Source organism: Tachypleus tridentatus, chromosome 12 (assembly GCF_004210375.1).
Source record: "Tachypleus tridentatus isolate NWPU-2018 chromosome 12, ASM421037v1, whole genome shotgun sequence".
Classification (NCBI taxonomy): Eukaryota; Metazoa; Arthropoda; class Merostomata; order Xiphosura; family Limulidae; genus Tachypleus; species Tachypleus tridentatus.
Genome location: NC_134836.1, coordinates 122,551,769 through 122,568,419, shown reverse-complemented (window position 1 = coordinate 122,568,419; position 16,651 = coordinate 122,551,769). Strand labels below are relative to the sequence as shown.

General features: G+C 34.3%; 2 protein-coding genes and 1 long non-coding RNA gene across 20 annotated transcripts in view; 1 reads left to right on the top strand and 2 right to left on the bottom strand.

Moving 5' to 3' along the window:
• LOC143234563 (papilin-like) overlaps window positions 1-16,651 on the top strand; it is a 196,160-nt gene that overhangs the window by 128,178 nt on the left and 51,331 nt on the right. The gene's annotated exons all lie outside the window — the stretch shown is intronic.
• Window positions 1,542-3,141, bottom strand: LOC143234567 (transmembrane protein 177-like). The gene is made up of 2 exons (XM_076472029.1): window positions 2,210-3,141; window positions 1,542-2,161 (listed from the first exon to the last, which is right to left on the bottom strand). Exon 1 carries the CDS (start codon window positions 3,116-3,118, stop codon window positions 2,480-2,482), a length of 639 nt encoding a protein of 212 aa, XP_076328144.1. The 5' UTR covers window positions 3,119-3,141; the 3' UTR covers window positions 1,542-2,161; window positions 2,210-2,479.
• On the bottom strand, window positions 1,542-11,816 carry LOC143234571 (uncharacterized). 2 transcript variants are annotated; one of them, XR_013018712.1, is made up of 4 exons: window positions 11,693-11,816; window positions 9,347-9,505; window positions 4,280-4,331; window positions 1,542-3,220 (listed from the first exon to the last, which is right to left on the bottom strand). It is a non-coding gene; the product is annotated as an uncharacterized LOC143234571 (long non-coding RNA). The 2 variants fall into 2 exon arrangements; XR_013018711.1 differs by lacking the exon at window positions 11,693-11,816 and adding an exon at window positions 11,331-11,617.

Below are 16,651 nucleotides of genomic sequence, written 5' to 3'. Positions count from 1 at the left end.
AACAAAGCTCTACAATGGTGTATATATGCTGTTCTTAACATGGATATCAAACCTGTTTGTTGGAGATATTTGTGTTAAGTGTTCATTAAAAGTTAGACAACAAGCTACTGATAATTTATGGAATGATTGTTAATATACTTCTCTATATATACAAGAAAATAAGTTAATACAAGTTTTTTATCTTGATAAAAGTTCATTCTTTTACCAGCTTATCAAGTACATTACTGATTAAGTTATGAAACTATATAAGCTGTAGATAATGCTATCTTCACGTAGCTATTTCTACCCTTGGACTGATACATTAGAGGGCAGGAAGCTATTGAACAGTACCTACTATTAACTTCTATCTCATATTTAATAGAATTTTATTGTAATAGAACACAAACTGTCATTTAAAATTGGGACGATAACTACCAGGTAATATCCAGCCCCCTCTTAAAATTCTAAGTTATACTGGTGTGTTTTGCTATAAAAGGAATAATTCATTTCATTAAACTGGATTTTCTTGTTCACAGATGCTGGAAAGTGATCACCAGTTCTATACTCTGATTATCCTAAAGGAATGATAATTATTTTCTTATGTCTTAAATTAAAACTTTAATTTTAATAAGGTTCATTTTATAGGAAGAGTAAGTATGTTTGTTCATGAACTTCTCCAACAATTTCTCATTTTAGGTTCTTATTATAAGTTTTACTAGTACCAATAAAATTGGTTGTTTAACATAACACTGATTTTGGCATTACGACACACTCCAGCTACATTCAGTTAATAAGGTGTGAATAAGTTGAGTTTATGACAGACACTAAGTTTGGGGGTCACTATGGAGATGGAAGATAAATTGTGTCAAGTAGCAGACATCGAAGTAGTCGGTGAATGATGTGTTATAATAATGTTGGAAGACTAGTGCAGGATAGAGGGTGGTAATTGTATGGATTTGTGGAGCTCACACGATGAGACAAACTACTGGTATGTAACAAACTCGGTTTCTTATGATTTAACAGACCCAGAAAGAAACTGCATTATGTGCTTTACATACGAATTAATGGATGGTACCTTCACAGTTGCAAACTCTTGGAGGTATGAAAGTTTAAATTATCGCTACTTATAATTTGACAAGTGGATGTACACGTGTATTTCTCTCATTTAAGCTCTGAAGGTCCTATACATTCACAATGTCTGTGATTGTTGTACTTACGACAGCTGTACCTTGGATGTTTCAAGTTGCATATTTACACGTGACAAAAGGCAGTATTGTGTTCTGCTGGTATACAAGGTAATAAAGCACTTTCATGAACAATATGTTTTAAGTTAAAGTGTTTGAAAACAATCAATACCAGTTGTTAACAGTTTAAATAATAAAACATGTTAAGCGACCATGAATATCCTTTGAAAGAAGGAACACGGTAAGCTTAAAAAAACACATTTTGTAATGACTGGACTACATTAATGTATTCAAATTATGAATGTTGCAAATAGAAAGATAAGTATTCAAGATTCTACTTAATAAATGCCCAAAATACAAAACACTTTCTCCCTAGGATTGTTAAATGAAAACTGTTTATTACAAAATGTTTTTTTAATTATTATGATAATATGCTATTCACTGTTCAAACTCTCATATAAATCTAACAATCTTTTAATTATTTTAAAAACAGACAAGTAACACTTGTGGGTAATGGAAAACATGCATTTAACCCTTCAAGTTAGAACTGATGTAAAATATGTAACTAGTTGTTTCTGTCAATAGTATATAACTGAAGAAACTGAAAAGGAGAGCTTGAAGATAAGGGTTTCTCACTGATCACAAAATTTTTTTTAAATACATTATTGATGTTACCATAGGATTTTGGACATCTGACCACCTCACAGCAACTATGGTCTTCTATTCAGGGTTGCTAATTTTGTGTATTTACCACAGATTGTGCTTCTGTTCTTATCATTTTTTAAAGTTGCTTTAATATGTGCTACTATTCTGTATTACCATATACCTCACTAGCCCAAATATAAAGCAATGTTTTTGATTAATAATTAGGCTCTAAAATTTATAATTGCAGCTAGCTGCAGGCCCCTTCCTTTAGCTTGTAATATTCCTTGATATCCAGGTAGCTTCCACCAACACATCAGATATTCACTCATCATAAGTTAATGCAACTAATCCACCTGGTGGCTATTCAGTTAAGTATTGATTTTGCACACCAACTAATCCACCTGGTGGCTATTCAGTTAAGTATTGATTTCACACACCAGAAACAAAGAACATTGTCACTAAATATTTTTTCCTTTCATGGTTTCTAAAACTAGGAGTTGCCTTGTATTTGAGATCACCCCATAACTGGCCAATACTGTAGTTTTTTTAAACATCACTTAAACAGCCTGGTTCTGTTGGAAAATCTAGGAAAGCTACCTCTAGTGGTGACAAAGAAATATACTAAACATTTTCATTCAGGCTAATTAGAAATGTTTCTACAAAACTATAATCTACTGTTCCTCTGCTAGCTTCTTATCTGCTTTCAGTTCGTGGAGAAAATCCAACCTGTTTGTATAAGGAAGATGGGGAGTCCTAAGCAATAATTCATCATTACCTGTGGCTGTATATACTTTCTTTCCATAATTTCCCATCAGGTGTCTAAGAGCACGATTTCTTTGAAGAACCTTCTGGTAATATTCAATCCCTCCTTCTATATAACCATTTCCAGTTAGTGCTGCCATCTTATCAGCATATTTGTCCCAGTATAGAGTAATGCTGTCTTTCAGTGTAATAAACACACCAAATCCTAACAAACCACACAGAGTATACAGCATTAGTCTTATGGGCATTCTTGCCAATCTGATCCTGTACTTTGTACTTAAAGCACTTCCTAAACAATAAGAAGAGCTGATGCTTAGAGAGAATAAAGCTCCATAAACATAAATATAACTTGTTGTTCCAGAATGAATTTCTCTCGCAATAGCAAACTTCTGTGCATTTTCCGAGAGAATAAGAGAATCCAGGAGCTCCTGTCCAGCTTCTGATCTCCATTTAGGCTCTGAATTGTTGTAAATTTGTATTTTTGAGTGATCTATTTCTTCTTTACTGTTATAGTTAAAATGATTGGGCAAACCAATTATTGTTCCCATTTTGGTGTAATGCGTACTACCAGCATGGAAAGTGTCAAATCCAAACACTGTAAAACCGCACTAAACCACTTTCCGATCAGTTAGTTTACATTCTGCAAGAACCTGCAAAACAAGAACAGATTGTTAATAAAAATTCCCTCAAGAAGCTGCGTTAATTAACGATTGTGTTTACTGCAGTAACAGTTACGAGGGAAGTGTGACTCACGGCCACCATACTTAAACTTATAAAACACACCACAGTTGCACAAATTATCAATAGGGAAAACAATAATCAGTCATATAGATGCACACAGTACAAAAAAAAATTACAATTTTAAAATTTTTCTCACAAAACTTGATCTCCACCAATACATGAACAACTTGTTATTACTAGCTGTTTTCACTTTCGTCCTATCATGATTTATGTGTGTGATACTCTAATATTAATGTATTAACCTCACACTTGAATAAGCATTTGTTGTACTGTTCTTCAGACAATAATTTTCAAAAATCTTGAATTTTACTGACCATTGTGGATGTTGGGTTACAAACATATAGCAATAAACACTATCTGTTGTATTTGCTGCCAATAAAACCCTGTGCAGGTACCAGGGTCATCAGGCCAAAACATGTACAGCATTAGCCGAGATGCTACGATTTATAACTGGTCAGAAAACAAGTTAGTATTAGCTGTTCAAATGTTCACTTTCTTAGTAATACTTTGGTATTAATATTTTCAAACTGCATGAACAAATGTTCTTGCATTAATAAATTAAACCTGTGATATATAATTATTATCAGTTTCATACCTCATTTACAAACCAGAATTAGGCCAGGTTAATAATCAACTATTACTATCATGGTAACCAGTAGCAACATTAATGACAAGAATGGTCCAAACGGTCTCAGTGGAGGGAGGTAAAACACTCATGGGTCAATTTTTAAAAAGCTTAAACCCACTTGGGTACGCTGTTATAAATGTCAGACTAACTCCTTGTAATGCTGTAATTATAAGTAAAGTGTGGCTCATGCATTTTCATTACTAATATTCACACACACACTTTCTGATCTAAAATATGACAAACACTAGCATATCCTAATTAACACAGACTTAACTCACTCCTGTAATAGTAGAAGCTGGTTTGTGAACTAAAGTAGTAAATAATTTATTACAAAAATCACCTTCTCAGCTCTTTCACTTATTTCCTTTTTCAAAGGTTTGCCAACTCCCATACTGTAATAAAGAACACCAACATGAAATAACTGATTCACTATATTCAAACATCAATCTTTTGATTATAACAAGTCTGCTCATGTAATAAATTTAAAACAACGTAACTAAGAATTTAGTCCAAACTGAGGCTTTAATGTAATTCTCTACTAATTTGAATTAAACCTCCATACAAATTTACAAGTATATTGTATTGATTTTAACCTAACACTAGGACACTACACACTGTGTTGATGTTGATATTTTAACCTAACACTAGGACACGTACACACTGTGTTGACGTTGATATTTTAACCCAACACTAGGACACATACACACTGTGTTGACGTTGATATTTTAACCTAACACTAGAACACTACACACTGTGTTGACGTTGATATTTTAACCCAACACTAGGACACGTACACACTGTGTTGACGTTGATATTTTAACCTAACACTAGGACACGTACACACTGTGTTGACGTTGATATTTTAACCTAACACTAGGACACGCATACACACTGTGTTGGCGTTGATATTTTAACCTAACACTAGGACACTACACACTGTGTTGACGTTGATATTTTAACCTAACACTAGGACACTACACACTGTGTTGACGTTGATATTTTAACCTAACACTAGGACACTACACACTGTGTTGACGTTGATATTTTAACCTAACACTAGGACACGTACACACTGTGTTGACGTTGATATTTTAACATAACACTAGGACACGTACACACTGTGTTGATGTTGATATTTTAACCTAACACTAGAACACTACACACTGTGTTGACGCTTGATATTTTAACCTAACACTAGGACACTACACACTGTGTTGACGCTTGATATTTTAACCTAACACTAGGACACTACACACTGTGTTGACGTTGATATTTTAACCTAACACTAGGACACTACACACTGTGTTGGCGTTGATATTTTAACATAACACTGGGACCGCATACACACTGTGTTGGCGCTTGATATTTTAACATAACACTAGGACACGCGTACACACTGTGTTGGCGTTGATATTTTAACCTAACACTAGAACACTACACACTGTGTTGGCGTTGATATTTTAACCCAACACTAGGACACGCACACACTGTGTTGATGTTGATATTTTAACCTAACACTAGGACCGCATACACACTGTGTTGATGTTGATATTTTAACCCAACACTAGGACACGCATACACACTGTGTTGATGTTGATATTTTAACCCAACACTAGGACACGCATACACACTGTGTTGACGCTGATATTTTAACCTAACACTAGGACACTACACACTGTGTTGACGTTGATATTTTAACCCAACACTAGGACACTACACACTGTGTTGACGTTGATATTTTAACCTAACACTAGGACACTACACACTGTGTTGACGTTGATATTTTAACCTAACACTAGGGACACGCATACACACTGTGTTGACGTTGATATTTTAACCTAACACTAGGACACGCGCACACACTGTGTTGGCGTTGATATTTTAACCCAACACTAGGACACGCATTACACTGTGTTGACGTTGATATTTTAACCTAACACTAGGACACTACACACTGTGTTGACGTTGATATTTTAACCTAACACTAGGACACGTACACACTGTGTTGACGTTGATATTTTAACATAACACTAGGACACGTACACACTGTGTTGATGTTGATATTTTAACCTAACACTAGAACACTACACACTGTGTTGACGTTGATATTTTAACCTAACACTAGGACACTACACACTGTGTTGACGTTGATATTTTAACCTAACACTAGGACACTACACACTGTGTTGACGTTGATATTTTAACCTAACACTAGGACACTACACACTGTGTTGACGTTGATATTTTAACATAACACTAGGACACGTACACACTGTGTTGACGTTGATATTTTAACATAACACTAGGACACGTACACACTGTGTTGACGTTGATATTTTAACCTAACACTAGAACACTACACACTGTGTTGACGTTGATATTTTAACCTAACACTAGGACACGTACACACTGTGTTGATGTTGATATTTTAACCTAACACTAGGACACGTACACACTGTGTTGATGTTGATATTTTAACCCAACACTAGGACACGTACACACTGTGTTGATGTTGATATTTTAACCCAACACTAGGACACGTACACACTGTGTTGACGTTGATATTTTAACCTAACACTAGGACACTACACACTGTGTTGACGTTGATATTTTAACCCAACACTAGGACACTACACACTGTGTTGACGTTGATATTTTAACCTAACACTAGGACACTACACACTGTGTTGACGTTGATATTTTAACCTAACACTAGGACACGTACACACTGTGTTGACGTTGATATTTTAACCTAACACTAGGACACTACACACTGTGTTGACGTTGATATTTTAACCTAACACTGGGACACGCATACACACTGTGTTGGCGTTGATATTTTAACCTAACACTAGGACACGCATACACACTGTGTTGACGCTTGATATTTTAACCTAACACTAGGACACGTACACACTGTGTTGATGTTGATATTTTAACATAACACTAGGACACGTACACACTGTGTTGATGTTGATATTTTAACCTAACACTAGAACACTACACACTGTGTTGATGTTAATATTTTAACCCAACACTAGGACACGTACACACCGTGTTGATGTTGATATTTTAACCTAACACTAGAACACTACACACTGTGTTGACGTTGATATTTTAACCCAACACTAGGACACGTACACACTGTGTTGTTGTTGATATTTTAACCTAACACTAGGACACGTACACACTGTGTTGATGTTGATATTTTAACATAACACTAGGACACGTACACACTGTGTTGATGTTGATATTTTAACCTAACACTAGAACACTATACACTGTGTTGATGTTGATATTTTAACCCAACACTAGGACACGTACACACGGTGTTGATGTTGATATTTTAACCTAACACTAGAACACTACACACTGTGTTGACGTTGATATTTTAACCCAACACTAGGACAAGTACACACTGTGTTGATGTTGATATTTTAACCTAACACTAGAACACTACACACTGTGTTGATGTTGATATTTTAACATAACACTAGGACACGTACATACTGTTGACGTTGATATTTTAACCTAACACTAGGACACGTACACACTGTGTTGATGTTGATATTTTAACCTAACACTAGGACACGTACACACTGTTGATGTTGATAATTTAAACTAACACTAGGTGACGCGCACACTGTTGACGTCAATATTTTAACTACACACTGGATCACATGCACACTGTTGATGTTGATATTTTAAAAGCACACTGGATTACGTGTACACTGTGTTGATCTTATTAAAATCTTAATACTCTACACTTGCTTGTATGTGCTATGTTTATATTAATATCTTACATAACTTAGAACATATACATTAGTGTAACAAAACTCTTATTTCATCTTTCGCTTAGACAATGTTATTGTAAGAATGAATTTTACTAAGCACTGACAATGTTATGTTTAGTTTAGTAGTTCTTGTACAGTGATGTGAAATGTTATGTTTAGTTTAGTAGTTCTTGTACAGTGATGTGAAATGTTATGTTTAGTTTAGTAGTTCTTGTACAGTGATGTGAAATGTTATGTTTAGTTTAGTAGTTCTTGTACAGTGATGTGAAATGTTATGTTTAGTTTAGTAGTTCTTGTACAGTGATGTGAAATGTTATGTTTAGTTTAGTAGTTCTTGTACAGTGATGTGAAATGTTATGTTTAGTTTAGTAGTTCTTGTACAGTGATGTGAAATGTTATGTTTAGTTTAGTAGTTCTTGTACAGTGATGTGAAATGTTATGTTTAGTTTAGTAGTTCTTGTACAGCGATGTGAAATGTTATGTTTAGTTTAGTAGTTCTTGTACAGCGATGTGAAATGTTATGTTTAGTTTAGTAGTTCTTGTACAGTGATGTGAAATGTTATGTTTAGTTTAGTAGTTCTTGTACAGTGATGTGAAATGTTATGTTTAGTTTAGTAGTTCTTGTACAGTGATGTGAAATGTTATGTTTAGTTTAGTAGTTCTTGTACAGTGATGTGAAATGTTATGTTTAGTTTTACCTACAGTGTTTTGGTTTATTTCTGATGGTGGAAAGATAGTGTTGAGGTATAGGTTCTCTGACTTGGGAAAAACAAAGTTATTTGAAAATCTAAAGATTGGTTGGTTTACTGAGAGAAACAGAAAATATCAAATAGGGAAAAAATCATAGTTTAGTTTAAATTTTGAAAAAAACAACCAGAAACATGAAATTAGTGAGTATCTCTAATTACACAAAGAATGTGTGGGATTCATTTCCACAGGAGAAAGTATATCACTTACTCGTACAGTCTAAAGTTTACAAAAAAGATTTATAATTGAAGGCTGATTTCAGAAGTAAAATCACCACATTTATTGGATGTTAGAACTGAGGGTGGAGTGGAATCTCATGATTAATTAGCTGTCAGGCTCATTAATTAATTAGTTGAATAATCACAAACAGTAATAATTAGAAACACTAATTTCAACTGGTTGGTTACTTCTGCAAGATTAATTTAATCACAAAACTCTATTGGTTGCAGTCCAGAACTTTTACATTTCTACACTTTATTTTTTTTATAACTTTATCTCGCATATTAGTTCAATAAATCCCTTTATTATAACAGTTTTAATAAGAATAACAATTACCACATTAATGAGATCTGATAATGAACACTGTTTTTAACTTAACAAAGTAAAGAATTTTACAAGTTTATCATATTGTCAGAGAACAGTTACCAATATAAAATAATAATCATTTGTTAAATCATTTCTGTAATAGGACTTTTCTAATTATTTTTTTGACATAGACAAAAGCCAAAGATTAAATGTACCTAATATTTATGTTGGTAAAATGCACGGCTGAAATTTCATCAAGAATGTAATGTATAATTGCATGATATGTTGATAATACACTCCATACAGTTTGATTTTTCTCTGGGTCAAAAATGTAAACTCACCTGTACATTTGAACTAGATCTTTATATTTGTCCAGGAAAACTGTATGTTGAGCTACATATGCAGCAAAACTTCCTGCAGAGAGCACAAGAACACCCGCACCGCAAACTTTTCTACCTGTATCAGTCAACAACCAGGCAGTTCGTCCAGCCATAACTGTTCTAGAGAAACCAGTTTGGTAGTGTGATAAGAAATTACATATCAATATCATACAATTAAAAGCTACCCGCACGACAAAGATATTTTTAAGGTAGTTTAAAAGCTGTATATACTTGAACTGATTTAAATTTCAATTAATGTACCGTAAAACTATAATCGAACTTAGTTTGTTTAGATACAAGTTAAAACTGAATACACTCTGTACTGCCACACCCAGAACCTTTTTTGACCAACTGTGATCACTGTGATTTACTAATTTTTCTAAAGTATATATATATATATTGAGTACAAACTTGATAATTTTTTAACAAAAATCTTTACATTTTTATTAACTATAAACATAACTGACTGAAACCATTTAAATGTAATTATAGTCTGCACACAAGTTCCACAATCCTATAAAGTAAACAGTATTACCACTTCCAAGGTTCATAGTAAACAAATTACAGTTCAAGAAATTATTCACGTGTTTGATACAAATAACAAACTATGAAGGTTTCAAACCAGACACTTGGAAGGAAAAAAACTGACAAATTTCTCTAATAAAAAGAATATTGTTTATTATTACCTTTCACTTTGTACAAGTCAACTTTATATCCAAGCTTCACAAAGCTGTGATATACATGTTTAACCATAACATGACAAAAAGGAATTACTTGGCCATTCACAGCTATCTTTGTATATCCTTCCTCGAGAAGAGTAAACATTGAAATTATTTAATTTTCAGAAAATCTCAAACCCTTCTAATACAACTGATCTCCACCACTGTGGATAGCAACTAGTTTGTAAGATGTATTTTTTCTTATATCAAAGCCACATCGGGCTATCTGCCGAGTCTACCGAGGGGAATCAAATCCCTGATTTTAGTGTTGCAAGTCCGTAGACTTACCGCTGTACTAGCGGGGCATGATTTGTAAGATAACAATCGTCTTAACTTCAGCCTATATTGTCCTTGCCAAATGTTAAACCACATGTTGTTTACCTTTAGAATAAATCACTAATGAATAACTATGAATAGAGCATAATTAGAAATAAATGGAGGAAGTGTGGCCTTCTGAGATTCTTACAAGTTATATACTTGTTTAACATCACCTTTATGTCTTCATTAGGAATATAAGATATCTGTAATGAATCCTCTCAGTCAAAGCAACACCTTTAAGGCCAATACACCAAACAAATAAAATGATTTTATAGTGGCTTAGTTATATAGTTTCACCTCAGCTGCAGGCTATTAGTAGTAATATAGATTTGATCTTTATAGTGGCTCAGTTACATAGTTTCACCTCAGCTGCACACCAGTGGCAACAGTCTGTAATATCAGGGTGATCACATTCTTTGCAACAACAAAAGATTAACAGTACTTTATCTGATAAACTGGTAACAAAAATTTAAGAATATATATTAAACTATAGTTCTCCAGAAAGGGTTTTTCAACCACTAATACTGAATAAAATTATAATATTCTGTTTGTGAAAAGTTATTTCATATAACCTATAATTTAATACAGCTATATCTAATTACTAGCCAGTAATTAAGATTACTGCCCAAGACTAATGAAACATTCCTATAATTTGATTAAACAGGTTAGTTTGTATGCACATGCTGATTTTAAGATACAACACGGTAGGGGAGATTTTCATCAATTTTTTTTTATTTAATATCCTGGCATTTTCAGGCTTAAGTTCACGGTACCCTTATTTTTGTGAAAGTCTTTTGTCATTATTTTTCACACATAAGGTATTGAGAAATTTTAAATAACATAGATTTCAGTTAGTACATACTTTACACAGTATTAGGCCTTATAGCAGAAATGGAAATATAACTTACATTTTTATAAGTTATAAAGACAAGGAACACGTGTAGATCTTTTCCAGTTAAGCTGCACCAATCCACTAAACTATACTTTAAGTACAAAATTTATTATTTATGTTAGTACAACATAAATGCTTTGAATTTTACTAGTTTGACTTTCCCCCCTTTTTAGTTGTAATTAGAGAACAACAAGCGTTGTTATAGTATTACTGATACTACTTCTACAACTGCTAAACAGTTAAGCCTTTACGATCTCAAATTCAAACAACGCCAAGTAACGGTGTTGCCTCTGACTAAAGAGTGTGCATTTTTAAAAGCACATTACAAACATAAAATTCACGGACGCAAATATTATAAAAAAATAAAAATATATATACCTTTAATATTATACAATTTCATCCACCAAATACTGAAACAAGTTGCAACCAGCAACCTTTCACACTTTTTTCGTTTCACCAAATTTCACTTTCATTTCAACATATTAAATAACTATATACATACACATATACTAACAACCAAAACATATTAGGTGTGAAAAATGTGTGACCAAAAAAAGATTGAATGTGTGTTTTTGTCCAACTTAGGCCATGATGGCGGGTGTAATAAAATATGTAATTAGTGAATGAATATTTGCCATAAAATACGATAAGTGTAGTTACCAGTTTGATCGCCAATTTTGATTTCATTCCTTTGAGCCACACGCTCAATCTATTTTTTTTTTTTTTTTGGCCATATAGGATATTTTTGGCCCAATACCATATTGAGTTCTGTTTATTTTTGTTAAAATATTTCAAAAGATGTGGCTAATTTTGTTTGGTTTCTTATCATTTTTTTCTCAACAGTTTATGTCAGTAAACCTTCACACATAATTCATTTGGTGAAAAAATGATGCTTTTCAAGAGATGTCCAAAACGCACAATTATGGGGATTGAGGACTACAGGCAAAAAATTGGCCAAAATATTTTGAGTAAAATCTAAAAAAAATAATAACTAGGTGCATACCGTTAGTGTGCGTGCAAAGTTTCAGGTCTTTCGAAATAAAAATGTACCTCAGTTTGGTTTGAATTTTGTGCAAAATTATACGACGGCTATCTGCACTAGCCGTTTCTTATTTAGCAGTGGAAGACTAGAAGGGAGTCAGCTAGTCATTACCACCCACCACCAATTCTTGGACTACTATTTTATTAACGAGTAGTTGGATTGACCGTCACTTTATATCGCTCACAAGGCTGACAAGGGAGAGCATATTTGGTGTGAGAGGGATTCGAACTCGTGACCCTCAGATTACGAGTCGACTGCTTTATCCACCTGGCTATGTCGGGCCACATATTTTAGAACTGCTGATAGGGGTATTAATACTTTTATTAACAAGCAGAGAACAACGTTTCGACATACACTTTCAGGTCTCTACTGAACTGTTGAACTGTTGAAAATAATGCGATCACACACATGTACAGATAGGTTATTTTATTATAGATTCCACTCACGCATTTTATTTAACTTCAATATTAGTTATATTCGTTATCAATTAATGGAGTGCGTTTTCGATGGAACTGTTTTCCTGTTTTGAATATCGCGCAAAGTTACACGATCGTTATCTGCTCTCGCCGTCCCTAATTTAGCAGTGAAAGACAAGAGAGAAGGGAACCAGTCATCATCATCCACCGTCAACTGTTGGACTACTCTTTACCAATGAATAATGGTGTTGACCTTAACATTATAACGTACCGGTGGCTAAAAGGGCGAGCATGTTTGGTGGGACGTGGACTCGAACCCTCGGCCCTCAGATTACGGGTCGAGCGTCCTTAAAACCTGTATAGAACTGAGTGTTCTTACGTAATATGGGCACGTTAAAACAACAGAGATGAAAGATGTGTTATGAAGTATTTGGTTACTGAAGAAATAGTTCCTTTCGTAACAACAACACAATAACAATATCAAGGTCTGAACTGTGTGTAGTCTCTTTCTTCCACTGACGAAAACAATAAGTTGTCAGCATTCAAGAGGCTGTTGAGCCTCTGGGAGGAAAATAATTATGAAAAAAGAACAAATAGAGAATTGTGTTTTTATTTACTAACTGTTTCCGCGGCACTGTTTTTTGCTTGGAGTTGACTAAAATGGATGGTCCTGGATGGCCAGGTGGTTAAGGCACTCGAGTCGTAATTCGAGGGTTGTGGGTTCGAATTCTCCTCATAACAAACATGATTTTGATCTTTTTCGCCGTAGGAGCGTTATAATGTAATGGTCAATTCCACTATTTGTTGGTAAAAGGGTAGCCCAAGAGTTGGCGGTGGGTGGTGATGACTAGCTTGCCTTCTCTCTAGTCTTACACTGTTAAATTAGGAACGGCTAGCGCACATAGCCCTTGTGTAGTTTTGCACAAATTGAAAAAAAACACGACTACAATAGTTCAGTTTTTAACAGAAAAAAAATGAAAGTTTCATGTACATCCTGTTAATCTCTAATTATTATTATAGTACGAATCCTCTATCGTACAGACAGACAGATCATAGATAAAATAGCTTTACGACCACTGTTTTCTTATTTAAGCTAAGGAAATATAATTACAATATTTTGTAAAAGTAATAAATTGACAACGATGTAATTATTTATATAACGTTTTCAGTAAATCACAGGTGTCGCTAGGTATTGGCACACGAAGCCGGTGTCCCGACTCCTCACTTGGTCTCTTGAAAAATCAGAATAGAAACCAATGATCGATATGACACTGGAACGCCGAAAATTCTCACGCCTATGGGCCCGATCCCAGAATCTTTGAAGCATCTAGCGACATCTATACCTTAAATTATACAAAAGTGGACGAACCAGGAGAGGGCCTGCAGTGTAGACGTATCACCAAAGAAACATAGTGAATAAAATTAAAAGCGGAGCCTGGCATGGCCTAGCGCGTTATGGCGTGCGCTTCGTAATCTGAGGGTCGCGAGTTCGCGCCCGAGTCGCGCCAAACATGCTCGCCCTCCCAGCCGTGGAGGCGTTATAATGTGACGGTCAATCCCACTATTCGTTGGTAAAAGAGTAGCCCAAGAGTTGGCGGTGGGTGGTGATGACTAGCTGCCTTCCCCCTAGTCTTACACTGCTAAATTAGGGACGGCTAGCACAGATAGCCCTCGAGTAGCTTTGTGCGAAATTCCAAAAACCAAACCAACCAACCAAAATTAAAAGCGCATAGGCACGCATACACACTGTCAAATACACGCATATTAGACATAAATTATACTTTTAGAGAAAAAAAATTACATTTAAAACTACGGTAATATTTTATTAACTTGACGACGTCTGGAGCAAACCCTCATTTTTTCAAGCCAGAAAACAAACCGATCAATTGATGACAATTAAAGGTTTTGATTTTGTTTTATTCTATAAAAGTATATTTTATTTTTCATTTTATTACCTGTGTATTTTTGTACTTATATATTACAAATATACATCTACACATACTTGTATTTTCCACAATGTTTCTGACGTGTTCTTTTTACTTTAGACCCGGCATGGCCAGTTGGTTAAGGCACTCGACTAGTAATCCGAGGGTCGCGGATTCGAATCCCCCTCACACCAAACATGCTCGCCCTTTCAGCCGTGGGGTGTTATAATGTTACGGTCAATCCCACTATTCGTTGGTAAAAGAGTAGCCCAAGAGTTGGCGGGAAGTGATGATGACTAGCTGCTTTCCCTCTTGTCTTACACTGCTAAATTAGGAATGGCTAGCGCACATATCCCTCGTGTAGCTTTGCGTGAAATTCAAAACAAACCAATATTTTTATTTCTTTGCATGTGCATGCGTTAGAACATTGGAAGATGCTGAATGTTTGCGTACTGGACAAAAAAAAAAAAAAATCGTGAAACGCGAGTCTGATAGAGACTACGTATTCTACACAACAATGTTTACTAAATTACCTACCTCTTGGTTAATTAAAAATTGAAAGCGTAGAACTGAAACGGTCTCGTGAGTCATGGTGTACGCACGTTTTACTGACATCACGACCGTATAAATTGCAACGTTAAGCTTCCTTTATAGGACGCCATTTAGTATCTACTGCCTGACCGCCAGACAACACACTACTGTATGATGGCGCGAATGGTTAAATCAGGTGTTCATTTCAGGCGGCCTTTGATCTCTTTTCGGGGAAATTATTACTTTGTCACAATGAGTTGGTCAAAGTGCGCATATTAGTTGTTGTTTTTTTAGTTACATAAAAACTTTAAATAAAGTAATTTGTTATCAATGTATATGAATGATATTCACATCACTATAAATCACACTTTATATTATAAAAGTTTTAAGATCTTATTAGGAAATACTTTAAAATAATCTCCAGTCTCCATTAGTACGAGAATTGTGACATTTGTTCTCCAGGTCTCTCTGCTTCTTTAATATCACCATTCTGAGAAGAATGAAACTTAAAGTAAATCACTTATTATAATATAAATATTACCAAGGAAAAGTACAATTGTGTGTAGCCTTCAATGTTGTTTGTTTACGGAGTCATAAACCAAAAAAATCAAAACCTCTTCCTGTCCCCACCTGTCACTTCTTTTCTTGGAAGTAGTTCTCTCTGACCTATTTAGACTACATTATTTATAACCAACACAAACCTAAAGTTTTAATCTATCAAATGACGTATTACATTACGTATTTTCAGTACTGAGTATTGTATATTTTTTATTTTGTCTGTGGAATGTTAATTTCGTGGTATTCACATTGACAGGCTCAACTGAATGTTTTAAAGGCATTTATATCATAGAAAGCCAGATAATTTACTATGGTTGTAGGATATTGCTTTCTTTGTTCGTGTTAATACTGTGTTTTTAGTGCATTATTTAGATAAAAAATTACATATTGTACTGGTGCTATCAGTATAAAAATTAGGCTTAGATTAGCGAGAGAATTAAACGCAACTCATGTGCAGTCGCATACTATCAGACAACTCGTTAACCCAAGCGCCACCTATTGCAGATGAATCAGGATTTTGTCCGGTATTTAAATGGTTCATTCTGCCCCTGCTCTTCTCCCAGTAATATCATCGAAGTTCTTCTACTAATAATGGCTAGTTGAGTTTGATTTAGATAGATCTGTCCCGATTTTCTTTTTGTTTTTTAAATAACAATGAAAATTACAATGACAATATTTTTGGCTCTTCTATTTCATATATATTGTATATTAAACACTATATACTTCATATTATAATAATATTCAGTTAAATAATAAGATCTGTATGATAAATTTAATATTCAAATATTTACTAACTGGTTAGCATGTTGTTACTTCAACTGTCGTTAGGAAAGCTAAAATATACAATGTGAAGTATATATCTACC

Bases quoted from the DNA above. Each gene is read 5' to 3' on its own strand.
- LOC143234567 (XM_076472029.1), bottom strand. From the start codon at position 3,118: ATGGGAACAATAATTGGTTTGCCCAATCATTTTAACTATAACAGTAAA.